Source organism: Panulirus ornatus, chromosome 16 (assembly GCF_036320965.1).
Source record: "Panulirus ornatus isolate Po-2019 chromosome 16, ASM3632096v1, whole genome shotgun sequence".
NCBI lineage: Eukaryota > Metazoa > Arthropoda > Malacostraca > Decapoda > Palinuridae > Panulirus > Panulirus ornatus.
In genome coordinates, this window is record NC_092239.1 from 44057932 (window position 1) to 44085329 (window position 27398).

The 27398-nt window shown below is 41.6% G+C and overlaps 1 protein-coding gene across 2 annotated transcripts in view; it reads right to left on the minus strand.

Annotated features, from left to right (window-relative positions):
• Nucleotides 1–283: 283 nt before the first annotated feature.
• Nucleotides 284–27398, minus strand: part of LOC139754274 (chitinase domain-containing protein 1) — a 95130-nt gene continuing 68015 nt past the window's right edge. Inside the window, exons 7-10 of one of the 2 annotated variants that reach the window (XM_071671658.1) lie at nucleotides 25308–25367; nucleotides 24815–24894; nucleotides 23322–23470; nucleotides 284–1275 (exon numbers count right to left, since the gene is read on the minus strand). In XM_071671658.1, coding sequence (XP_071527759.1) covers nucleotides 1134–1275; nucleotides 23322–23470; nucleotides 24815–24894; nucleotides 25308–25367 — 431 coding nt within the window. In that variant the 3' untranslated portion in view covers nucleotides 284–1133. The remainder of the gene's footprint in view (nucleotides 1276–23321; nucleotides 23471–24814; nucleotides 24895–25307; nucleotides 25368–27398) is intronic. The other variant, XM_071671659.1, reaches the window with a different exon arrangement.

The window sequence follows — 27398 nt, forward strand, 5'->3', positions numbered from 1 at the left end:
GTTCACCAATTATGGAGACACTTTTGCTGTAGCCACAACCCTTAAGGGAGTTCCTGGGGGGAATGTTTTTTCACAGAGATATAAATATACATCACAAATATAACAGTGGAAGAAATTACATCGAGACAGGACTATCCTGCTTCTGTAGAGTAATTCCTCTCAGTATCATACTTTTCAAGGTACTTTCAAGCAGTAAGACCAATGGCATACAGGGATGTCATAAGATCATTATTATTCATCTGAAACACCTCTGCTTTTGATATCTTGTCAGGACTTTAAAGTCTTTATGGCTTTTTATGTGTAAATGATACACTTTATTTTGAAAAGTACAAAACAATATTGTGTGCAATTGAAGCCACTGAAATATTTCTATAAATTCTTTACCCCGTCATTTCCACAAAGGCAGCTGAAGCTAATGACATTACTTATGTTTAATAATATAATTATGAGATGATTCACATTACTAAATCTTTGTCTTATGAAAATAATTAACCACTCAACAGTTAATACCCTATCACCATATCTATATAGTATTATAAAATCTGTTCCCTGCATTCAATGGAGGAAGATTATGAAGAATTTTTGATAAAAATTCAAAATGGGAATAACTTCTTTTGTTAAAAGCTTAACAGCAGTGCTCACACACTTTTTATACTTTTCAAAAAATAATACGGAGAACTCACTTCTATGAAAAATCACAGACTCCCAGCACAAACTGTAATAAATGGAAGGTTACTTTTAAATATAAAAAAGTGAAAAACTAGCAAAAACAGGAATCACAAAAAGGCAAAAAAGTGCAGTATAACAGCAGCAGTGTTTTGAAATTAAGGTCTGAGAATGTGCATAATACAATCAGTTATCATGAGCATGGTCAATTTACAGAACTACCATCAAAGCAATACATTCTCAAAATTTGTGAAAGATAAATCACTTCTATACTTAACGATATCTAAATGCATAAAAGCAACAAATTAGGATGGAATAAATTAACATATATATGACTGCCTCCAAATGTGATGGTTATTATATATGTAAGTGATAAAATGATAAATGAATGCCTGATATTTACATCCTCATATACAACGGGTGAAGCATGAAGCACTATCTGAACAGGCAGTAGAAGGCCACATTTATCACAGCAGATCATAAAAGTAATCTAGACCTTGGCCAATTTCCCACAGTGAAATCCCAGTTCCCATCTCATTCGCCAGCTGCACTCGAACACTAATGGAATGTAGAGTTGGATAGAAGACCATGTGACGACCTGTCTTTGTCCTGAAAGAAAGGTAAAAGCATCTTTTTTCACAGCAGTTGTAACCACAATTTTAGCCTTATCACTTCGAGATAAGGCAAAGTTATATATATATATATTTTATTTATTTATTACACTTTGTCACTGTTTCCCAGGTTAGTGAGGTAGTGCAAGGAAACAGATGAAAGAATGACCCAACCCACCCACATACACATGAATATACATACATGTCCACACACGCACATATACATGTCTAAATTTCAACGTATACATATATATATACATACACAGACATACACACATGTACATAATTCATATTTGCTGCCTTTATTAATAAACATTCCTGTCACCACCCCACCACATATGAAATGACACCCCCCCTACCCCTGCGTGCACGAGGTAGCACTAGGAAAAGACAACAAAGGCCACATTCGTTCACACTCAGTCTCTAGCTGTCATGTATAATGCACCGAAACCATAGCTCCCTTACCACATCCAGGCACCACACAACTTTTCATAGTTTACCCCAAACACTTCACATGACCTGGTTCAATCCATTGACAACATGTCGACTCCGGTATACCACATCGTTCCAATTCACTCTATTCCTTGCATGCCTTTCACCCTCCTGCATGTTCAGGCTGTGATCACACAAAATCTTTTTCACTCCATCCTTCCACCTCCAATTTGGTCTCTCACTTCTCGTTCTCTCCACCTCCGACACACATATCCTCTTTGTCAATCTTTCCTCACACATTCTCTCCATGCGAGCAAACAATTTCAATACACCCTCTTCTGTTCTCTCAATCACACTCTTTTTATCACCACACATCTCTCTTACCCTTTCATTACTTACTCGATCATACCACCTCACACCACATATTGTCCTCAAACATCTCATTTCCAACAAATCCACCCTCCTCTGCACAACCCTATCTATAGCCCATGCCTCACAACCATAAAACATTGTTGGAACCACTATTCCTTCAAACATACCCATTTTTGCTTTCTGAGATAATGTTCTTGCCTTCCACACATTTTTCAACGCTCCCAGAACTTTTGCCCCTTCTCCCACTCTGTGACTCACTTCCGCTTCCATGATTCCATCTGCTACCAAATCCACTCCCAGATATCTAAAACACTTCACTTCCTCCAGTTTTTCTCCATTCAAACTTACCTCCCAATTGACTTGTCCCTCAACCTTACTGTAACTAATAACCTTGCTCTTATTCACATTAATCTCAGCTTTCTTCTTTCACACACTTTACCAAACTCAGTCAACAGCTTCTACAGTTTCTCACCTGAATCAGCCACCAGCGCTGTATCATCAGTGAACAACAAATGACTCACTTCCCAAGCCCTCTCATCCACAACAGACTGCATACTTAACCCCTCTATCCAAAACTCTTGCATTCACCTCTCTAACAACCCCATCCATAAACAAAGGAGACATCACGCACCCCTGTCGCAAACCGACATTCACTGAGAACCGATCACTTTCCTCACTTCCTACTCGTACCCATGCTTTACATCCTCGATAAAAACTTTTCACTGCTTCTAGCAACTTGCCTCCCACACCAAATACTCTAAATACCTTCCACAGAGCATCTCTATCAACTCTATCATATGCCTTCTCTAGATCCATAAATGCTACTGGCGAATCCATTTGTTTTTCTAAGTATTTTCTCACATACATTCTTCAAAGCAAATACCTGATCCACACATCCTCTACCACTTCTGAAACCACACTGCTCTTCCCCAATCTGATGCTCTGTACATGCCTTCACCCTCTCAATCAATACCCTCCCATATAATTTCCCATGAATACTAAAAAAACTTATACCTCTGTAATTTGAACGCTCACCTTTATCCCTTTGCCTTTGTACAATGGCACTATGCAAGCATTCCACCAATCCTGAGGCACTTCACCATGAGCCATACATACATTGAATATCCTCACCAACCACTCAACAACACAGTCACCCCCTTTTTTAATAAATTCCACTGCAATACCATCCAAACCTGCTGCCCTGCCAGCTTTCATCTTCCGCAAACCTATCACTATCTCTTGTCTGTTTACCAAATCATTCTCCCTGACACTCTCACTTCGCACACCACCTTGACCAAAACACCCTATATCTGCCACTCTTATCGTCAAACACATTCAACAAACCTTCAAAATTCTCACTCCATCTCCGTCTCACATTGCCACTTTTTATTACCTCCCCATTAGCCCCCTTCACCAATGTTCCCATTTGTACTCTTGTCGCACGCAGTTTATTTACCTCCTTCCAAAACATCTTATCTTCCCGAAAATTCAATGATACTCTCTCACCCCAACTCTCATTTGCCCTCTTTTTCCTCTTACACTTTTCTCTTTACATCCTGCCTCTATCTTTTATACATCTCCCAGTCATTTGCACTATTTCCCTGCAAAAATTGACCAAAAGCCTCTCTCTTCTCCTTCACTAATAATCTTACTTCTTCATCCCACCACTCATTCTCCTCTCTAATCTGCCCACCTCCCACCTTTCTCATGCCACAAGCAGCTTTTGTGCAAGCCATCACTGATTCCCTAAATACATCCCATTCCTCCCCCACTCCCCTTATGTCTTTCTCTCACCTTTTTCCATTCTGCACTCAGTCTCTCCTGGTACTTCCTCACACAGGTCTCCTTTCCAACCTCACTTACTCTCACCTTTCTCTTCACCCCAGCATTCCCTCTTCTTTTCTGAAAACCTCTACAAATCTTCACCTTCACCTCCACAATATAAAGATCAGATGTCCCTCCAGTTGCACCTCTCAGCACATTAACATGCAAAAGTTTCTCTTTCGCACGCATATCAATTAACACGTAATCCAATAATGCTCTCTGGCCATCTCTCCTACTTACATACGTATACTTATTTATATCTCTCTTTTTAAACCAGGTATTCCCAATCACCATTCCTTTTTGAGCACACAAATCTACAAGCTCTTCACCATTTCCATTTACAAACCTAAACACCCTATGTACACCAATTATCCCCTCAAGTGCCACATTACTCACCTTTGCATTCAAATCACCCATCACTATAACCCGATCTCGTGCATCAAAACTGCTACCACACTCACTCAGCTGCTCCCAAAACACTTGCCTCTCATGATCTTTCTTCTCATGCCCAGATGCATAGGCACCAATAATAACCCCTCTCTTTTAATCCACTTTCAGTTTTACCCATATCAACATATCAATCTAGAGTTTACTTTCTTACACTCTATCACATACTCCCACAACTTCTGTTTCAGGAGTAGCGCTACTCCTTCCTATGCTCTTGTCCTCTCACCAACCCCTGACTACTTCCAAAACATTCCCAAACCACTCTTCCCCTTTACTCTTGAGCTTCGTTTCACTCAGAGCCAAAACATCCAGGTTCCTTTCCTCAAACATACTACCTATCTCTCCTTTTTTCTCATCTTGGTTACATCCTCATATTTAGACATCCCAATCTAAGCCTTCAAGGAGTATGAGCACTCCCCATGTGACTCCCTCTTCTATTTCCCCTTTTAGAAAGTTAAAATACGAGGGGAGGGTTTCTAGCCCTACGCTCCTGTCCTCTTTAGTCGCCTTCTATGACACGTGGGGAGTGCGTGGGAAGTATTCTTTCTCCCCTATCCCCAGGGATATATATATATATATATATATATATATATATATATATATATATATATATATATACTCCCACAACTCCTGTTTCAGGAGTATTGCTACTCCTTCCCTTGCTCTTGTCCTCTCACTAACCCCTGACTTCACTCCCCAGACATTTCCAAACCACTCTTCCCCTTTACCCTTGAGCTTCGTTTCACTCAGAGCCAAAACATCCAGGTTCCTTTCCTCAAACATACTACCTATCTCTCCTTTTTTCACATCTTGGTTACATCCACACACATTTAGGCACCCCACTCTGAGCCTTCGAGGAGGATGAGCACTCCCCGCGTGACTCCTTCTTCTGTTTCCCATTTTAGAAAGTTAATACAAGGAGGGGAGGATTTCCGGCCCCCCGCTCCCGTCCCCTCTAGTCGCTTTCTACGACACGCGAGGAATACGTGGGAAGTATTCTTTCACCCCTATCCCCAGGGATAATATACATATATATATACACACACACATACACACACACACACACACGCACACACACACACACACACACACACACATACATATATATACATATGAAAAATGTAAGAAACAATTTAGAACAATTTAGAAAACAAAGTTGTGGGAGTATGTGATAGAATGTAAGAAAGTAAATTCTCGATTAATATGGGTAAAATTGAAAGTTGATGGAGAGAGGTGGGTGATTATTGGTGCATATGCACCTGGGCATGAGAAGAAAGATCATGAGAGGCAAGTGTTTTGGGAGCAGCTAAATGAGTGTGTTAGCGGTTTTGATGCACGAGACCGGGTTATAGTGATGGGTGATTTGAATGCAAAGGTGAGTAATGTGGCAGTTGAGGGAATAATTGGTATGCATGGGGTGTTCAGTGTTGTAAATGGAAATGGTGAAGAGCTTGTAGATTTATGTGCTGAAAAAGGACTGATGATTGGGAATACCTGGTTTAAAAAGCGAGATATACATAAGTATACTTATGTAAGTAGGAGGGATGGCCAGAGAGCGTTATTGGATTACGTGTTAATTGACAGGCGTGCGAAAGAGAGACTTTTGGATGTCAATGTGCTGAGAGGTGCAACTGGAGGGATGTCTGATCATTATCTTGTGGAGGCTAAGGTGAAGATTAGTATGGGTTTTCAGAAAAGAAGAGTGAATGTTGGGGTGAAGAAGGTGGTGAGAGTAAGTGAGCTTGGGAAGGAGACCTGTGTGAAGAAGTATCAGGAGAGACTGTGTACAGAATGGAAAAAGGTGAGAACAATGGAAGTAAGGGGAGTGGGGGAGGAATGGGATGTATTTAGGGAATCAGTGATGGATTGCGCAAAAGATGCTTGTGGCATGAGAAGAGTGGGAGGTGGGCTGTTTAGAAAGGGTAGTGAGTGGTGGGATGAAGAAGTAAGAGTATTAGTGAAAGAGAAGAGAGAGGCATTTGGACGATTTTTGCAAGGAAAAAATGAAATTGAGTGGGAGAAGTATAAAAGAAAGAGACAGGAGGTCAAGAGAAAGGTGCAAGAGGTGAAAAAAAGGGCAAATGAGAGTTGGGGTGAGAGACTATCAGTAAATTTTAGGGAGAATAAAAAGATGTTCTGGAAGGAGGTAAATAGGGTGCGTAAGACAAGGGAGCAAATGGGAACTTCAGTGAAGGGCGTAAATGGGGAGGTGATAACAAGTAGTGGTGATGTGAGAAAGAGATGGAGTGAGTATTTTGAAGGTTTGTTGAATGTGTCTGATGACAGAGTGGCAGATATAGGGTGTTTGGGTCGAGGTGGTGTGCAAAGTGAGAGGGTTAGGGAAAATGATTTGGTAAACAGAGAAGAGGTAGTAAAAGCTTTGCGGAAGATGAAAGCCGGCAAGGCAGCAGGTTTGGATGGTATTGCAGTGGAATTTATTAAAAAAGGGGGTGACTGTATTGTTGACTGGTTGGTAAGGTTATTTAATGTATGTATGACTCATGGTGAGGTGCCTGAGGATTGGCGGAATGCGTGCATAGTGCCATTGTACAAAGGCAAAGGGGATAAGAGTGAGTGCTCAAATTACAGAGGTATAAGTTTGTTGAGTATTCCTGGTAAATTATATGGGAGGGTATTGATTGAGAGGGTGAAGGCATGTACAGAGCATCAGATTGGGGAAGAGCAGTGTGGTTTCAGAAGTGGTAGAGGATGTGTGGATCAGGTGTTAGCTTTGAAGAATGTATGTGAGAAATACTTAGAAAAGCAAATGGATTTGTATGTAGCATTTATGGATCTGGAGAAGGCATATGATAGAGTTGATAGAGATGCTCTGTGGAAGGTATTAAGAATATATGGTGTGGGAGGCAAGTTGTTAGAAGCAGTGAAAAGTTTTTATCGAGGATGTAAGGCATGTGTACGTGTAGGAAGAGAGGAAAGTGATTGGTTCTCAGTGAATGTAGGTTTGCGGCAGGGGTGTGTGATGTCTCCATGGTTGTTTAATTTGTTTATGGATGGGGTTGTTAGGGAGGTAAATGCAAGAGTCCTGGAAAGAGGGGCAAGTATGAAGTCTGTTAGGGATGAGAGAGCTTGGGAAGTGAGTCAGTTGTTGTTCGCTGATGATACAGCGCTGGTGGCTGATTCATGTGAGAAACTGCAGAAGCTGGTGACTGAGTTTGGTAAAGTGTGTGGAAGAAGAAAGTTGAGAGTAAATGTGAATAAGAGCAAGGTTATTAAGTACAGTAGGGGTGAGGGTCAAGTCAATTGGTAGGTGAGTTTGAATGGAGAAAAACTGGAGGAAGTGAAGTGTTTTAGATATCTGGGAGTGGATCTGTCAGCGGATGGAACCATGGAAGCGGAAGTGGATCATAGGGTGGGGGAGGGGGCGAAAATTTTGGGAGCCTTGAAAAATGTGTGGAAGTCGAGAACATTATCTCGGAAAGCAAAAATGGGTATGTTTGAGGGAATAGTGGTTCCAACAATGTTGTATGGTTGCGAGGCGTGGGCTATGGATAGAGATGTGCGCAGGAGGATGGATGTGCTGGAAATGAGATGTTTGAGGACAATGTGTGGTGTGAGGTGGTTTGATCGAGTAAGTAACGTAAGGGTGAGAGAGATGTGTGGAAATAAAAAGAGCGTGGTTGAGAGAGCAGAAGAGGGTGTTTTGAAATGGTTTGGGCACATGGAGAGAATGAGTGAGGAGAGATTGACCAAGAGGATATATGTGTCGGAGGTGGAGGGAACGAGGAGAAGAGGGAGACCAAATTGGAGGTGGAAAGATGGAGTGAAAAGGATTTTGTGTGATCGGGGCCTGAACATGCAGGAGGGTGAAAGGAGGGCAAGAAATAGAGTGAATTGGAGTCATGTGGTATACAGGGGTTGACGTGCTGTCAGTGGATTGAAGCAAGGCATGTGAAGCGTCTGGGGTAAACCATGGAAAGCTGTGTAGGTATGTATATTTGCGTGTGTGGACGAGTGTATGTACATGTGTATGGGGGGGGGGGCATTTCTTTCGTCTGTTTCCTTGCGCTACCTCGCAAACGCGGGAGACAGCGACAAAGTAAAAAAAAAAAAAAAAAAAAAAAAAAAAAAAAAAAAAAAAAAAAGATGTTCTGGAAGGAGGTAAATAAAGTGCGTAAGACAAGGGAGCAAATGGGAACTTCAGTGAAGGGCGCAAATGGGGAGGTGATAACAAGTAGTGGTGATGTGAGAAGGAGATGGAGTGAGTATTTTGAAGGTTTGTTGAATGTGTTTGATGATAGAGTGGCAGATATAGGGTGTTTTGGTCGAGGTGGTGTGCAAAGTGCGAGGGTTAGGGAAAATGAGTTGGTAAACAGAGAAGAGGTAGTAAAAGCTTTGCGGAAGATGAAAGCCGGCAAGGCAGCAGGTTTGGATGGTATTGCAGTGGAATTTATTAAAAAAGGGGGTGACTGTATTGTTGACTGGTTGGTAAGGTTATTTAATGTATGTATGACTCATGGTGAGGTGCCTGAGGATTGGCGGAATGCGTGCATAGTGCCATTGTATAAAGGCAAAGGGGATAAGAGTGAGTGCTCAAATTACAGAGGTATAAGTTTGTTGAGTATTCCTGGCAAATTATATGGGAGGGCATTGATTGAGAGGGCGAAGGCATGTACAGAGCATCAGATTGGGGAAGAGCAGTGTGGTTTCAGAAGTGGTAGAGGATGTGTGGATCAGGTGTTTGCTTTGAAGAATGTATGTGAGAAATACTTAGAAAAGCAAATGGATTTGTATGTAGCATTTATGGATCTGGAGAAGGCATATGATAGAGTTGATAGAGATGCTCTGTGGAAGGTATTAAGAATATATGGTGTGGGAGGCAAGTTGTTAGAAGCAGTGAAAAGTTTTTATCGAGGATGTAAGGCATGTGTACGTGTAGGAAGAGAGGAAAGTGATTGATTCTCAGTGAATGTAGGTTTGCGGCAGGGGTGTGTGATGTCTCCATGGTTGTTTAATTTGTTTATGGATGGGGTTGTTAGGGAGGTGAATGCAAGAGTTTTGGAAAGAGGGGCAAGTATGAAGTCTGTTGTGGATGAGAGAGCTTGGGAAGTGAGTCAGTTGTTGTTCGCTGATGATACAGCGCTGGTGGCTGATTCATGTGAGAAACTGCAGAAGCTGGTGACTGAGTTTGGTAAAGTGTGTGAAAGAAGAAAGTTAAGAGTAAATGTGAATAAGAGCAAGGTTATTAGGTACAGTAGGGTTGAGGGTCAATTCAATTGGGAGGTGAGTTTGAATGGAGAAAAACTGGAGGAAGTGAAGTGTTTTAGATATCTGGGAGTGGATCTGGCAGCGGATGGAACCATGGAAGCGGAAGTGGATCATAGTGTGGGGGAGGGGGCGAAAATTCTGGGAGCCTTGAAGAATGTGTGGAAGTCGAGAACATTATCTCGGAAAGCAAAAATGGGTTTGTTTGAAGGAATAGTGGTTCCAACAATGTTGTATGGTTGCGAGGCATGGACTATGGATAGAGTTGTGCGCAGGAGGATGGATGTGCTGGAAATGAGATGTTTGAGGACAATGTGTGGTGTGAGGTGGTTTGATCGAGTAAGTAACGTAAGGGTATGAGAGATGTGTGGAAATAAAAAGAGCGTGGTTGAGAGAGCAGAAGAGGGTGTTTTGAAATGGTTTGGTAACATGGAGAGAATGAGTGAGGAAAGATTGACCAAGAGGATATATGTGTCGGAGGTGGAGGGAACGAGGAGAAGAGGGAGACCAAATTGGAGGTGGAAAGATGGAGTGAAAAAGATTTTGTGTGATCGGGGCCTGAACATGCAGGAGGGTAAAAGGAGGGCAAAGAATAGAGTGAATTGGATCGATGTGGTATACCGGGGTTGACGTGCTGTCAGTGGACTGAATCAAGGCATGTGTATGGGGGTGGGTTGGGCCATTTCTTTCGTCTGTTTCCTTGCGCTACCTCACAAACGCGGGAGACAGCGGCAAAAAAAAAAAAAAAAAAAAATATATATATACATACATATATATATATATATATATATATATATATATATATATATATATATATATATATATATATATATACATTAAGAATATATGGTGTGGGAGGCAAGTTGTTAGAAGCAGTGAAAAGTTTTTATCGAGGATGTAAGGCATGTGTACGTGTAGGAAGAGAGGAAAGTGATTGGTTCTCAGTGAATGTAGGTTTGCGGCAGGGGTGTGTGATGTCTCCATGGTTGTTTAATTTGTTTATGGATGGGGTTGTTAGGGAGGTGAATGCAAGAGTTTTGGAAAGAGGGGCAAGTATGAAGTCTGTTGGGGATGAGAGAGCTTGGGAAGTGAGTCAGTTGTTGTTCGCTGATGATACAGCGCTGGTGGTTGATTCATGTGAGAAACTGCAGAAGCTGGTGACTGAGTTTGGTAAAGTGTGTGAAAGAAGAAAGTTAAGAGTAAATGTGAATAAGAGCAAGGTTACTAGGTACAGTAGGGCTGGGGGTCAAGTCAATTGGGAGGTAAGTTTGAATGGAGAAAAACTGGAGGAAGTAAAGTGTTTTAGATATCTGGGAGTGGATCTGGCAGCGGATGGAACCATGGAAGCGGAAGTGGATCATAGGGTGGGGGAGGGGGCGAAAATTCTGGGAGCCTTGAAGAATGTGTGGAAGTCGAGAACATTATCTCGGAAAGCAAAAATGGGTATGTTTGAAGGAATGGTGGTTCCAACGATGCTGTATGGTTGTGAGGCGTGGGCTATGGATAGAGTTGTGCGCAGGATGATGGATGTGCTGGAAATGAGATGTTTGAGGACAATGTGTTGTGTGATGTGGTTTGATCGAGTATGTAACGTAAGGGTAAGAGAGATGTGTGGAAATAAAAAGAGCATGGTTGAGAGAGCAGAAGAGGGTGTTTTGAAATGGTTTGGGCACATGGAGAGAATGAGTGAGGAAAGATTGACCAAGAGGATATATGTGTCGGAGGTGGAGGGAACGAGGAGAAGTGGGAGACCAAATTGGAGGTGGAAAGATGGAGTGAAAAAGATTTTGTGTGATTGGGACCTGAACATGCAGGAGGGTGAAAGGAGGGCAAGAAATAGAGTGAATTGGATTGATGTGGTATACCGGGGTTGACGTGCTGTCAGTGGATTAAATCAGGGCATGTGAAGCGTCTGGGGTAAACCATGGAGGGCTGTGTAGGTATGTATATTTGCGTGTGTGGACGTATGTATATACATGTGTATGGGCGTGGGTTGGGCCATTTCTTTCATCTGTTTCCTTGCACTACCTCACAAACGCGGGAGACAGCGACAAAGAAAGAAAGAAAAAAAAAACAAATAAATATACAGAGATGCTCTGTGGAAGGTATTAAGAATATATGGTGTGCGAGGAAAGTTGTTAGAAGCAGTGAAAAGTTTTTATCGAGGATGTAAGGCATGTGTACGTGTAGGAAGAGAGGAAAGTGATTGGTTCTCAGTGAATGTAGGTTTGCGGCAGGGGTGTGTGATGTCTCCATGGTTGTTTAATTTGTTTATGGATGGGGTTGTTAGGGAGGTAAATGCAAGAGTTTTGGAAAGAGGGGCAAGTATGAAGTCTGTTGAGGATGAGAGAGCTTGGGAAGTGAGTCAGTTGTTGTTCGCTGATGATACAGCGCTGGTGGCTGATTCATGTGAGAAACTGCAGAAGCTGGTGACTGAGTTTGGAAAAGTGTGTGGAAGAAGAAAGTTAAGAGTAAATGTGAATAAGAGCAAGGTTATTAGGTACAGTAGGGTTGAGGGTCAAGTCAATTGGGAGGTGAGCTTGAATGGAGAAAAACTGGAGGAAGTGAAGTGTTTTAGATATCTGAGAGTGGATCTGGGAGTGGATGGAACCATGGAAGCGGAAGTGGATCATAGGGTGGGGGAGGGGGCGAAAATCCTGGGGGCCTTGAAGAATGTGTGGAAGTCGAGAACATTATCTCGGAAAGCAAAAATGGGTATGTTTGAAGGAATAGTGGTTCCAACAATGTTGTATGGTTGCGAGGCGTGGGCTATGGATAGAGTTGTGCGCAGGAGGATGGATGTGCTGGAAATGAGATGTTTGAGGACAATGTGTGGTGTGAGGTGGTTTGATCGAGTGAGTAACGTAAGGGTAAGAGAGATGTGTGGAAATAAAAAGAGCGTGGTTGAGAGAGCAGAAGAGGGTGTTTTGAAGTGGTTTGGGCACATGGAGAGGATGAGTGAGGAAAGATTGACCAAGAGGATATATGTGTCGGAGGTGGAGGGAACAAGGAGAAGAGGGAGACCAAATTGGAGGTGGAAAGATGGAGTGAAAAAGATTTTGTGTGATCGGGGCCTGAACATGCAGGAGGGTGAAAGGAGGGCAAGGAATAGAGTGAATTGGTGCGATGTGGTATACCGGGGTGGACGTGCTGTCAGTGGACTGAAGCAAGGCATGTGAAGCGTCTGGGGTAAACCATGGAAAGCTGTGTAGGTATGTATATTTGCGTGTGTGGACGTATGTATATACATGTGTATGGTGGGGGGTTGGGCCATTTCTTTCGTCTGTTTCCTTGCGCTACCTCGCAAACGCGGGAGACAGCGACAAAGTATAATAATAATATAATAAAAAAAAAAAATATATATATATATATATATATATATATATATATATATATATATATATAATATATATATATATATATATATATATATATATATATATATATATATATATTTCTCGCGTGTCGTAGAAGGCAACTAGAGGGGACGCGAGCAGGGGGCCAGAAATTCTCCCCTCCTTGTATTTTTAACTTTCTAAAATGGGAAACAGAAGAAGGAGTCACGCGGGGAGTGCTCATCCTCCTCGAAGGCTCAGACTGGGGTGTCTAAATGTGTGTGGATGTAACCAAGATGTGATAAAAGGAGAGATAGGTAGTATGTTTGAGGAAAGGAACCTGGATGTTTTGGCTCTGAGTGCAATGAATCTCAAGGGTAAAGGGGAAGAGTGGTTTGGGAATGTCTTGGGAATATATATATATATATATATATATATATATATATATATATATATATATATATATATATATATATATATATTTTTTTTTTTTTTTTTTATACTTTGTCGCTGTCTCCCGCGTTTGCGAGGTAGCGCAAGGAAACAGACGAAAGAAATGGCCCAACCCCCCCCCATACACATGTATATACATACGTCCACACACGCAAATATACATACCTACACAGCTTTCCATGGTTTACCCCAGACGCTTCACATGCCTTGATTCAATCCACTGACAGCACGTCAACCCCGGTATACCACATCGCTCCAATTCACTCTATTCCTTGCCCTCCTTTCACCCTCCTGCATGTTCAGGCCCCGATCACACAAAATCTTTTTCACTCCATCTTTCCACCTCCAATTTGGTCTCCCTCTTCTCCTCGTTCCCTCCACCTCCGACACATATATCCTCTTGGTCAATCTTTCCTCACTCATTCTCTCCATGTGCCCAAACCACTTCAAAACACCCTCTTCTGCTCTCTCAACCACGCTCTTTTTATTTCCACACATCTCTCTTACCCTTATGTTACTCACTCGATCAAACCACCTCACACCACACATTGTCCTCAAACATCTCATTTCCAGCACATCCATCCTCCTGCGCACAACTCTATCCATAGCCCACGCCTCGCAACCATACAACATTGTTGGAACCACTATTCCTTCAAACATACCCATTTTTGCTTTCCGAGATAATGTTCTCGACTTCCACACATTCTTCAAGGCTCCCAGGATTTTCGCCCCTTCCCCCACCCTATGATCCACTTCCGCTTCCATGGTTCCATCCGCTGCCAGATCCACTCCCAGATATCTAAAACACTTTACTTCCTCCAGTTTTTCTCCATTCAAACTTACCTCCCAATTGACTTGACCCTCAACCCTACTGTACCTAATAATCTTGCTCTTATTCACATTTACTCTTACCTTTCTTCTTTCACACACTTTACCAAACTCAGTCACCAGCTTCTGCAGTTTCTCACATGAATCAGCCACCAGCGCTGTATCATCAGCGAACATATATATATATATATATATATATATATATATATATATATATATATATATATATACACAAAAGTAAGATTGTTAGTGAAAGGGAAGAGAGGCATTTGGACAATTTTTGGAGAGAAGTAGTGCAAATGACTTTGAGATGTATAAAAGAAAGCGACAGGAGGTCAAGAGAAAGGTGCAAGAGATGAAAAAGAAGGCAAATGAGAATTGGGGTAGGAGAGTATTTTTAAAATTTAGGGAGAACAAAAAGATATTTTGGAAGGCAGTAAAAAAGTACATAAGACAAGAGAACAAATGAGAACATCTGTGAAGGGGGCAAACGGGCAGGTAATAACAAGTAATGATGAAGTAAGATTGAGTGAATTTTTGTAAGGTTTGTTGAATGTGTTTGATAGAGTGGCAGATATAGGGTGTTTTGGTCGAGGTGGTACGAAGTGAGAGGTTCAAGGAGAATGGTGTGGTGAACAGAGTAGTAGTGACAGCTTTGGGGAAGATGAAAGCTGGCAAGGTGGCGGGTTTGGAGGGCATTGCATTGGAATTTATTAAAAAAGGGGGTGACTGAGTTGTTGATTGGTTGGTAGAATGCATGCATAGTGCCAATGTACAGTACAAAGGCAAAGGGGATAAAGGTGAGTGTTCCAATTACATGGGAATAAGTTTGTTGAGTATTCCTGGGAAATTATATGGGAGGGTATTGATTGAGAGGGTGAAGGCATGTAAAGAGCATCAGATTGGGGAAGAGCAGTGGTGGTTTCATAAGTGGTAGAGGATGTGTGGATCAGGTGTTTGCTTTAAAGAATGTATGTGGGAAATACTTAGAAAAACAGATGGATTTGTATGTAGCATTTTGGGATCTGGAGAAGGCATATGATAGGTTTGATGGAGGTGCTTTGTGGAAGGTTTTAAGAGTATATGGTGTGGGAGGTAAGTTTCCAGAAGCAGTGAAAAGTTTTTACCATGGATGTAAGACATGTGCATAAGTAGGAAGAGAGGAAAGTGACTGGTTCCTAGTGAATGTCAGTTTGCAGCAGGGGTGCATGATTTCTCCATGGTTGCTTAATTTGTTTGTTGATGGGGTGGTTTGGGAGGTAAATGCATGAGTTTTGGAGAGAGGGGCAAGTATGCAGTATGTTGTGGATGAGAAGGCTTGGGAAGCGAGTCAGTTGTTGTTTGCTTGAGATGGCTTGGGAAGTGAGTCAGTTGTTGTTCGCTGATGATACAGCACTGGTGGTTGATTTGGGTGAGAAACTGCAGAAGTTGGTGACTGAGTTTGGTAAAGTGTGTGAAAGAAGAAAGTTGAGAGTAAATGTGAAAAAAAGCAAGGTTACTAGGTTCAGTAGGGTTGAGGAACAAGTTAATTGGGAGGTAAGTGAAAAGTTCTTGATATCTGGGAGTGGATTTAGCAGCGGATGGAACCATGGAAGTGGAAGTGAGTCACAGGGTGGGGGAGAGAGCGAAGTTTCTAGGAGCATTGAAGAATGTGTGGAAGGCGAGAACGTTATTTGAAAGAGCAAAAATGGGTATGTTTGAAGGAATAGTGGTTCCAACAATGTTATATGGTTGCAAGACATGGGCTATAGATAGGGTTGTGCGGAGGAGGGTGGATGTGTTGGAAATGAAATGTTTGAGGACAATATGTGGTGTGAGGTGGTTAGACTGAGTAATTAATGAAAGGGTTCGAGAGATGTGTGGAAATAAAAAGAGCGTGGTTGAGAGAGCAGAAGAGGGTGTTTTGAAATGGTTTGGTAACATGGAGAGAATGAGTGAGGAAAGATTGACCAAGAGGATATATGTGTCGGAGGTGGAGGGAACGAGGAGAAGAGGGAGACCAAATTGGAGGTGGAAAGATGGAGTGAAAAAGATTTTGTGTGATCGGGGCCTGAACATGCAGGAGGGTAAAAGGAGGGCAAAGAATAGAGTGAATTGGATCGATGTGGTATACCGGGGTTGACGTGCTGTCAGTGGACTGAATCAAGGCATGTGTATGGGGGTGGGTTGGGCCATTTCTTTCGTCTGTTTCCTTGCGCTACCTCACAAACGCGGGAGACAGCGGCAAAAAAAAAAAAAAAAAAAAAAATATATATACATACATATATATATATATATATATATATATATATATATATATATATATATATATATATATATATATATATACATTAAGAATATATGGTGTGGGAGGCAAGTTGTTAGAAGCAGTGAAAAGTTTTTATCGAGGATGTAAGGCATGTGTACGTGTAGGAAGAGAGGAAAGTGATTGGTTCTCAGTGAATGTAGGTTTGCGGCAGGGGTGTGTGATGTCTCCATGGTTGTTTAATTTGTTTATGGATGGGGTTGTTAGGGAGGTGAATGCAAGAGTTTTGGAAAGAGGGGCAAGTATGAAGTCTGTTGGGGATGAGAGAGCTTGGGAAGTGAGTCAGTTGTTGTTCGCTGATGATACAGCGCTGGTGGTTGATTCATGTGAGAAACTGCAGAAGCTGGTGACTGAGTTTGGTAAAGTGTGTGAAAGAAGAAAGTTAAGAGTAAATGTGAATAAGAGCAAGGTTACTAGGTACAGTAGGGCTGGGGGTCAAGTCAATTGGGAGGTAAGTTTGAATGGAGAAAAACTGGAGGAAGTAAAGTGTTTTAGATATCTGGGAGTGGATCTGGCAGCGGATGGAACCATGGAAGCGGAAGTGGATCATAGGGTGGGGGAGGGGGCGAAAATTCTGGGAGCCTTGAAGAATGTGTGGAAGTCGAGAACATTATCTCGGAAAGCAAAAATGGGTATGTTTGAAGGAATGGTGGTTCCAACGATGCTGTATGGTTGTGAGGCGTGGGCTATGGATAGAGTTGTGCGCAGGATGATGGATGTGCTGGAAATGAGATGTTTGAGGACAATGTGTTGTGTGATGTGGTTTGATCGAGTATGTAACGTAAGGGTAAGAGAGATGTGTGGAAATAAAAAGAGCATGGTTGAGAGAGCAGAAGAGGGTGTTTTGAAATGGTTTGGGCACATGGAGAGAATGAGTGAGGAAAGATTGACCAAGAGGATATATGTGTCGGAGGTGGAGGGAACGAGGAGAAGTGGGAGACCAAATTGGAGGTGGAAAGATGGAGTGAAAAAGATTTTGTGTGATTGGGACCTGAACATGCAGGAGGGTGAAAGGAGGGCAAGAAATAGAGTGAATTGGATTGATGTGGTATACCGGGGTTGACGTGCTGTCAGTGGATTAAATCAGGGCATGTGAAGCGTCTGGGGTAAACCATGGAGGGCTGTGTAGGTATGTATATTTGCGTGTGTGGACGTATGTATATACATGTGTATGGGCGTGGGTTGGGCCATTTCTTTCATCTGTTTCCTTGCACTACCTCACAAACGCGGGAGACAGCGACAAAGAAAGAAAGAAAAAAAAAACAAATAAATATACAGAGATGCTCTGTGGAAGGTATTAAGAATATATGGTGTGCGAGGAAAGTTGTTAGAAGCAGTGAAAAGTTTTTATCGAGGATGTAAGGCATGTGTACGTGTAGGAAGAGAGGAAAGTGATTGGTTCTCAGTGAATGTAGGTTTGCGGCAGGGGTGTGTGATGTCTCCATGGTTGTTTAATTTGTTTATGGATGGGGTTGTTAGGGAGGTAAATGCAAGAGTTTTGGAAAGAGGGGCAAGTATGAAGTCTGTTGAGGATGAGAGAGCTTGGGAAGTGAGTCAGTTGTTGTTCGCTGATGATACAGCGCTGGTGGCTGATTCATGTGAGAAACTGCAGAAGCTGGTGACTGAGTTTGGAAAAGTGTGTGGAAGAAGAAAGTTAAGAGTAAATGTGAATAAGAGCAAGGTTATTAGGTACAGTAGGGTTGAGGGTCAAGTCAATTGGGAGGTGAGCTTGAATGGAGAAAAACTGGAGGAAGTGAAGTGTTTTAGATATCTGAGAGTGGATCTGGGAGTGGATGGAACCATGGAAGCGGAAGTGGATCATAGGGTGGGGGAGGGGGCGAAAATCCTGGGGGCCTTGAAGAATGTGTGGAAGTCGAGAACATTATCTCGGAAAGCAAAAATGGGTATGTTTGAAGGAATAGTGGTTCCAACAATGTTGTATGGTTGCGAGGCGTGGGCTATGGATAGAGTTGTGCGCAGGAGGATGGATGTGCTGGAAATGAGATGTTTGAGGACAATGTGTGGTGTGAGGTGGTTTGATCGAGTGAGTAACGTAAGGGTAAGAGAGATGTGTGGAAATAAAAAGAGCGTGGTTGAGAGAGCAGAAGAGGGTGTTTTGAAGTGGTTTGGGCACATGGAGAGGATGAGTGAGGAAAGATTGACCAAGAGGATATATGTGTCGGAGGTGGAGGGAACAAGGAGAAGAGGGAGACCAAATTGGAGGTGGAAAGATGGAGTGAAAAAGATTTTGTGTGATCGGGGCCTGAACATGCAGGAGGGTGAAAGGAGGGCAAGGAATAGAGTGAATTGGTGCGATGTGGTATACCGGGGTGGACGTGCTGTCAGTGGACTGAAGCAAGGCATGTGAAGCGTCTGGGGTAAACCATGGAAAGCTGTGTAGGTATGTATATTTGCGTGTGTGGACGTATGTATATACATGTGTATGGTGGGGGGTTGGGCCATTTCTTTCGTCTGTTTCCTTGCGCTACCTCGCAAACGCGGGAGACAGCGACAAAGTATAATAATAATATAATAAAAAAAAAAAAATATATATATATATATATATATATATATATATATATATATATATATATATAAATATATATATATATATATATATATATATATATATATATATATATATATATTTCTCGCGTGTCGTAGAAGGCAACTAGAGGGGACGCGAGCAGGGGGCCAGAAATTCTCCCCTCCTTGTATTTTTAACTTTCTAAAATGGGAAACAGAAGAAGGAGTCACGCGGGGAGTGCTCATCCTCCTCGAAGGCTCAGACTGGGGTGTCTAAATGTGTGTGGATGTAACCAAGATGTGATAAAAGGAGAGATAGGTAGTATGTTTGAGGAAAGGAACCTGGATGTTTTGGCTCTGAGTGCAATGAATCTCAAGGGTAAAGGGGAAGAGTGGTTTGGGAATGTCTTGGGAATATATATATATATATATATATATATATATATATATATATATATATATATATATATATATATATATATATTTTTTTTTTTTTTTTTTTATACTTTGTCGCTGTCTCCCGCGTTTGCGAGGTAGCGCAAGGAAACAGACGAAAGAAATGGCCCAACCCCCCCCCATACACATGTATATACATACGTCCACACACGCAAATATACATACCTACACAGCTTTCCATGGTTTACCCCAGACGCTTCACATGCCTTGATTCAATCCACTGACAGCACGTCAACCCCGGTATACCACATCGCTCCAATTCACTCTATTCCTTGCCCTCCTTTCACCCTCCTGCATGTTCAGGCCCCGATCACACAAAATCTTTTTCACTCCATCTTTCCACCTCCAATTTGGTCTCCCTCTTCTCCTCGTTCCCTCCACCTCCGACACATATATCCTCTTGGTCAATCTTTCCTCACTCATTCTCTCCATGTGCCCAAACCACTTCAAAACACCCTCTTCTGCTCTCTCAACCACGCTCTTTTTATTTCCACACATCTCTCTTACCCTTATGTTACTCACTCGATCAAACCACCTCACACCACACATTGTCCTCAAACATCTCATTTCCAGCACATCCATCCTCCTGCGCACAACTCTATCCATAGCCCACGCCTCGCAACCATACAACATTGTTGGAACCACTATTCCTTCAAACATACCCATTTTTGCTTTCCGAGATAATGTTCTCGACTTCCACACATTCTTCAAGGCTCCCAGGATTTTCGCCCCTTCCCCCACCCTATGATCCACTTCCGCTTCCATGGTTCCATCCGCTGCCAGATCCACTCCCAGATATCTAAAACACTTTACTTCCTCCAGTTTTTCTCCATTCAAACTTACCTCCCAATTGACTTGACCCTCAACCCTACTGTACCTAATAATCTTGCTCTTATTCACATTTACTCTTACCTTTCTTCTTTCACACACTTTACCAAACTCAGTCACCAGCTTCTGCAGTTTCTCACATGAATCAGCCACCAGCGCTGTATCATCAGCGAACATATATATATATATATATATATATATATATATATATATATATATATATATATATACACAAAAGTAAGATTGTTAGTGAAAGGGAAGAGAGGCATTTGGACAATTTTTGGAGAGAAGTAGTGCAAATGACTTTGAGATGTATAAAAGAAAGCGACAGGAGGTCAAGAGAAAGGTGCAAGAGATGAAAAAGAAGGCAAATGAGAATTGGGGTAGGAGAGTATTTTTAAAATTTAGGGAGAACAAAAAGATATTTTGGAAGGCAGTAAAAAAGTACATAAGACAAGAGAACAAATGAGAACATCTGTGAAGGGGGCAAACGGGCAGGTAATAACAAGTAATGATGAAGTAAGATTGAGTGAATTTTTGTAAGGTTTGTTGAATGTGTTTGATAGAGTGGCAGATATAGGGTGTTTTGGTCGAGGTGGTACGAAGTGAGAGGTTCAAGGAGAATGGTGTGGTGAACAGAGTAGTAGTGACAGCTTTGGGGAAGATGAAAGCTGGCAAGGTGGCGGGTTTGGAGGGCATTGCATTGGAATTTATTAAAAAAGGGGGTGACTGAGTTGTTGATTGGTTGGTAGAATGCATGCATAGTGCCAATGTACAGTACAAAGGCAAAGGGGATAAAGGTGAGTGTTCCAATTACATGGGAATAAGTTTGTTGAGTATTCCTGGGAAATTATATGGGAGGGTATTGATTGAGAGGGTGAAGGCATGTAAAGAGCATCAGATTGGGGAAGAGCAGTGGTGGTTTCATAAGTGGTAGAGGATGTGTGGATCAGGTGTTTGCTTTAAAGAATGTATGTGGGAAATACTTAGAAAAACAGATGGATTTGTATGTAGCATTTTGGGATCTGGAGAAGGCATATGATAGGTTTGATGGAGGTGCTTTGTGGAAGGTTTTAAGAGTATATGGTGTGGGAGGTAAGTTTCCAGAAGCAGTGAAAAGTTTTTACCATGGATGTAAGACATGTGCATAAGTAGGAAGAGAGGAAAGTGACTGGTTCCTAGTGAATGTCAGTTTGCAGCAGGGGTGCATGATTTCTCCATGGTTGCTTAATTTGTTTGTTGATGGGGTGGTTTGGGAGGTAAATGCATGAGTTTTGGAGAGAGGGGCAAGTATGCAGTATGTTGTGGATGAGAAGGCTTGGGAAGCGAGTCAGTTGTTGTTTGCTTGAGATGGCTTGGGAAGTGAGTCAGTTGTTGTTCGCTGATGATACAGCACTGGTGGTTGATTTGGGTGAGAAACTGCAGAAGTTGGTGACTGAGTTTGGTAAAGTGTGTGAAAGAAGAAAGTTGAGAGTAAATGTGAAAAAAAGCAAGGTTACTAGGTTCAGTAGGGTTGAGGAACAAGTTAATTGGGAGGTAAGTGAAAAGTTCTTGATATCTGGGAGTGGATTTAGCAGCGGATGGAACCATGGAAGTGGAAGTGAGTCACAGGGTGGGGGAGAGAGCGAAGTTTCTAGGAGCATTGAAGAATGTGTGGAAGGCGAGAACGTTATTTGAAAGAGCAAAAATGGGTATGTTTGAAGGAATAGTGGTTCCAACAATGTTATATGGTTGCAAGACATGGGCTATAGATAGGGTTGTGCGGAGGAGGGTGGATGTGTTGGAAATGAAATGTTTGAGGACAATATGTGGTGTGAGGTGGTTAGACTGAGTAATTAATGAAAGGGTTCGAGAGATGTGTGGTAATAAAAAGAGAGTGGTTGAGAGAGCAGAAGAGGGTGTGATGAAATGGTTTAGACACATGGAGAGAATGAGTTAGGAAAGATTAACAAAGAGGATATGTGTCAGAGGTGGAGGGAAGAAGCGGGTGACCAAACTGGAGGTGGAAGGATGGAGTGAAAAAGATTTTGAGTGATCTGGGACAGAGCATACAGGAGGGTGAAAGGCGGGCAAGGAACAGAGTGAATTGAAACAATGTGGTATATTGGGGTGGACGTGCATTCAATGGATTGGACCAGGGCATATGAAGTGTCTGGGGTAAACCATGGAAAGGTCTCTGGGGCCAGGATTTGGAAAGGGAGCTGTTGCTTCAGTGCATTGCTTTATTTCTAAGCTTTATATCTCTGCACAGCATGAATGGACATAAAATGATCAGATATCTTGTAATTTTCACACAAGTAATAAACCATGATATTCATCTCACAGCAGCTAGTGACTGCTTGCTATCTAGAAGTCAAATTTACCTAAAACTATAAACAGCATCAGCTGGCAAGGGAGCAACATTTACAATTAACTGCGATAGTCCTTCTCCAGCCATGTCTCGTGAACTCAAATGTAATGTTAAAATTCCTTGAAAGTAGCAAATTACAGGCTTCGGTGAGTGTCCTACAAGTGATGACAATCTAATTGGAAAAGCAGGAGATACAACAGTGACAGTGTGCAACATCATCACTGGGCAAAAATATCAGAAATTATGCATACTCATCAATAGAGCAAAATTAGCCATTATAAATGAAAGAATAAGGGATTTATACTTTGGTAAAGTGCCATCTCTATTCTGTGAGTTATACAAGACAAACTCTACAGAGTCAACTGAAGCATGGCTTCCATCAAGCCTTTTAACATGTTGGTCATGAAGAATCTGACTGAAATGTACGGGAACCTAATTCATTTAACAAAAAGTATTATATAACTATTGCCCATAGCCTGCTGACTAGTGGAACGTTCTGCCTTTTAATTTTCAGGTAAGATTCATCTGATCTCAAAAAAGTTCACCGGCTATGTATGAGTTCTCTGTCTGATTATTGTTATTGCATATGGAGAAACTGTATTAATATGAAGGATAAAAAGATGTGATGCATACTCAAGCTAAATAAGCCAAGCAAGTCAACATACTTGTACTCAAAGTAATGTTCCTTGGACTCATCATCGTAGCTAAACTTGGGTTTGTACGTGGACAGGATGTCAACATATTGGTGGCCAAGTACATGTGTCCCTCCTGTTACACTGTGGTCCAGCCCATACAAATTGAGTCCAAGCAAGATCTATAAAGAATAATACATGTACAAATATGAATATTCAGCTTCATACAATAAAAATTAGAATATGGACAAATAAAATGATGTGTGGATGGATAAGGATAATGATTCTTCTACTAGTTTGGAATACAGAGCCAGCATAAAGAACTGTCCAATGGAAACTGAGTGGTTGCCAGCCATACAAAACTATTTTCAAAGAAAAATATTGTTTAGAATATCTTTTTTGCCAACATAAGCATTAATAAAGACCTTAAATTATTTCCAGAAATTCTTATATTTTTTTTTCCATATCTGTTTCCTGTTTCCCATGTCAGTGAGGTAGTGCCAAGAATAGACAAGGAAAGGCAATAAATTCTCACATCCACTCTCAAGTTGTCATAGGCAATGCACTGAGAGAACAGCCATCTATCCACAGTCAGGCCTCACAGACCTTTCCATGGTTAACCTCACCAGCTTCACATGCCCTGGTTCAGTTCATTGACAGCATATCATTCCCTGTATACATATTTATTAATCAAGTAAAAACTGAAAAACTGACTCTAAGACAGCATTCTGAACCCCCTCATTGTAATTCACGTCTGCTGTAAATAATGACATGAAACACACACAAAATGTGATGTGCTTAAGAACTTACTGGTGGGATGCTTAAAGCAGGCCTTCACATAGTTTCACAACTACAATGAACAGTACCTACGACATAAATCTGACGGAAATATTTGGTGATATATTATGAGAAAGCATGTATGACTATGCAAGCAACCACATATCTGGTTCATGAACTTTATAACTGGCTTGAGAAATGCCCAAGAATACCTGACTGAATTCCTTCTAGCTTGGATTTACTATTCTGTTTACATAAGTAACTCCTCACTACACAGCTCCATATCGAATGTAACCATTCCCTTCATAAGCGTTTGGCATGTCTAATAACCTCAAGCAGTCTTTTTATCAGTATTTCGTTCTTTGGATGGAATCATAAACTTATTACTCTTAATCCCAGTTAGGATTTTTATCTTTGTTGATGATTAGAAAATATCCATAAACAATACCATTAACAATTCTTTCTCTTATCCACTAATCAATTTGAGCTAATTCTCCTCTCCCCAGAATCCAGTTTTCCTTGCACTCTAATCTGCCACACTGAAAAGGTACCTCATATAAGTATTAACTTAGAGCAGCCCCTATGGTGTCTTATCCCTCCTCCTATTGTGTGTTGGCTTGTTTAAGCTGTGGTCACCGTCTCTTCAAAAAACAAGCTGGGATTGCTCCTCATTATTGTTTTATTTTTGTGCTTACATAGAGACGTGTACATATACCCTCTGGAGAGGTATGAACATAAGTTTTACATACCTTGGCTCGGTCAGGTGATGATGCATCTGGGACCAATCTCTCAACACAGTCACGCACCCACCATTCAGGGCTGTTGGGGCCTAAGAATAAGAAATTATATCAACAGCTGTTTTATTTCAATAAGATTTACTTAAAATATTTTACCCTCAGAAATTTATTTTATGTACTTTTTCCTGGAACTTCCTTTGAATTAACCCATTCTGTGCTACAACAGGTAAAATGCACATCTCCCCAGCACAGTTATGGCCCACAAAAAAGATCAGAGCCTGTGTGTTACTAACAGTGTGTGTATATCCAGTTCTTGATGTAGGGTCAGTTATGACAGATGTCCCGTCCTTGGACTGGAATTATGGGAACCAGAACTAACTTTTGTTTCAGGACATCTCATGGGAAAAGTCCTCATACTAACTGGTTTTCTGGATTTAGTAATACTGATAGCCCTAAAGTGAAACAGAAAACGGTAGTTCCAGAGACCACTTCAGCTATGCCATACCAGATGTCTCAGGTTCTTCTAGACCACTTCTGCAAGACCCCAACCTCTGAGTCCTGTGTTCTGGAATTTACATGTAAGGTTATTCTCAAACAGTGCTTCAGGAAAAGGTTTGAAGGATGCCAGACAGATGACCTTTTACAAAGCATTCACTCTTCTACTTAAATACTAAATGATCTGAATGACCTTTCACTCAACCTTATAGAATCTGATGCATGACTGAAGCCTTATACTTAGAGGTCTTCTCTAGCCTTTAACATGACAAGGATAAACCTAGTAACACAAGTGCTTCTTATAAGCATCCTTCAAGAAGCCTAATTCTGGGTTTTGGTATTAATCTGACCGATTCTGTTCGGGAAAGTAAACACCCTTGGTCTTTCTTTCTAAGAAGACTGGTTGCTCCACAACCACTACTAAAGAGAAAGCTTTCAAGACTCAAATCTTTTACAATCCAATAGTTTCTCTGACACTTCAGTTCCTCAATGTCTTTACAAAAATCTGTTTTCCTTATAGCTTTGAGCTGTATGAGGCGACAGTGAATAACACATTATGACCAAACACAAGAATCTCCTCTTTAGTGGTTATCTCATGGGTTGAGCTAAAAACAAACCCTAGATTTTTGGCCAAGAATTACATTTTGAAGAAACAGCCCTACTGTCATCCACCCTAGAAAGACTTTGGCAGGAAAGCATTATGTCTCAAGCCTAGTTTTAGAGAACTTTTGGATTTCTTCAGATTCCGAAAACAACCAAAAATTAGGGATTAGTGAGGGGTAAGGAAGGCCAGCAATTCCTCACCAAAAATACCATGGGATGGAGAGACCTGACCCTGATTTTCCTAAGAAATGCATGATGGATTTCACTCATGTGTAGTAATATGCTTTCCCAGCAAAGTTGAAAGGTGAATCTAGCTCCACACCTTTATCACTTGGCCTTGTGTCCCTGATGCCTAACCTTGCATTCCCATCACCTAGCTGCATACCCCTACTCCTTAACCCTATACCCCTAGACACTCATCCCATCATCTAACTCCACACCCCCATCAATTAACCCTCAACTAGCTCAGCATCCATCACCTAACTCAGCACTCATTAACCAGCACCACATCAAAACCAATTAGCCCAAAAGCTGCTAATCCTTAAAGCCACACCCCCCACTAAGTTCCTTACCCCATCACCAAACCGTACACCTCTACTCCCTAGCTCCATAATCACATCACTTTGTCCCACATTTCCAACACCTAAGTACCATGCCCCTCACTCAACCCCAGATATCCAATCCCCTTGTTCTAAATACCTTCACTTTGTCCCAGACCCTCTTCACTTGGCCTAACACCCCTGTCTCTTACCTTTACACCATCATCACATAGTATCTTATCTCTGTCTTATCCCAGTTTATAATCCTACATCCCCATTACCTAGCCCCAAACCCTATAATGAAGTACAACAGTCTCATCACAGAGCCCTATATCCCATAACTTAGTCCCACAATGTGTCACTTAGCTTCACACCTGCATCACATGCATCTCAAAACAAAGATTTCACAATGCTTCAGAGATGTGTAATTATCACACGGTACCATAGAGGGATGACAATTGTTCTAGTTAACCCTGAGTATCAAATTTGCACATCTTTAGTAGGTGTAACTCAAAAATTAATGCATTTTCTAACTCTACTGTTTGCGTCAGTACAGTGTAACACTGTGTAAATACCTGTTTGTGGTTACACAGTTATACAATGTGTGGTGGGAATCTTATTTCTTGATCTTTCTCTTCTGTCTTACAGTTTTCAAAACTAATGAACTCCAGTGCTGCTTCTTAGCCTTTGGTGTCTCACCCTTAACAAGCCACTGGCAAAGGGCAACTCTAGAGCAGTGTTTGCAGAAGCTCCCATCTGATGTTCAAAATGACTATTTCTACCTAGTGCTCCTGCCTTAATCTTCCTACCTACTACTTCTATCTACTACTCCTACCATTTTGCCAAAAGGCAGGGCTAGCACATAGTGCTCACCACGCCAGAAAATCTAGAGTTACAATAAATAAGCTGTGTGAGTTAAGTGTTTTCAAGTGTTACAAATGACAAGGAGAGATTGTATA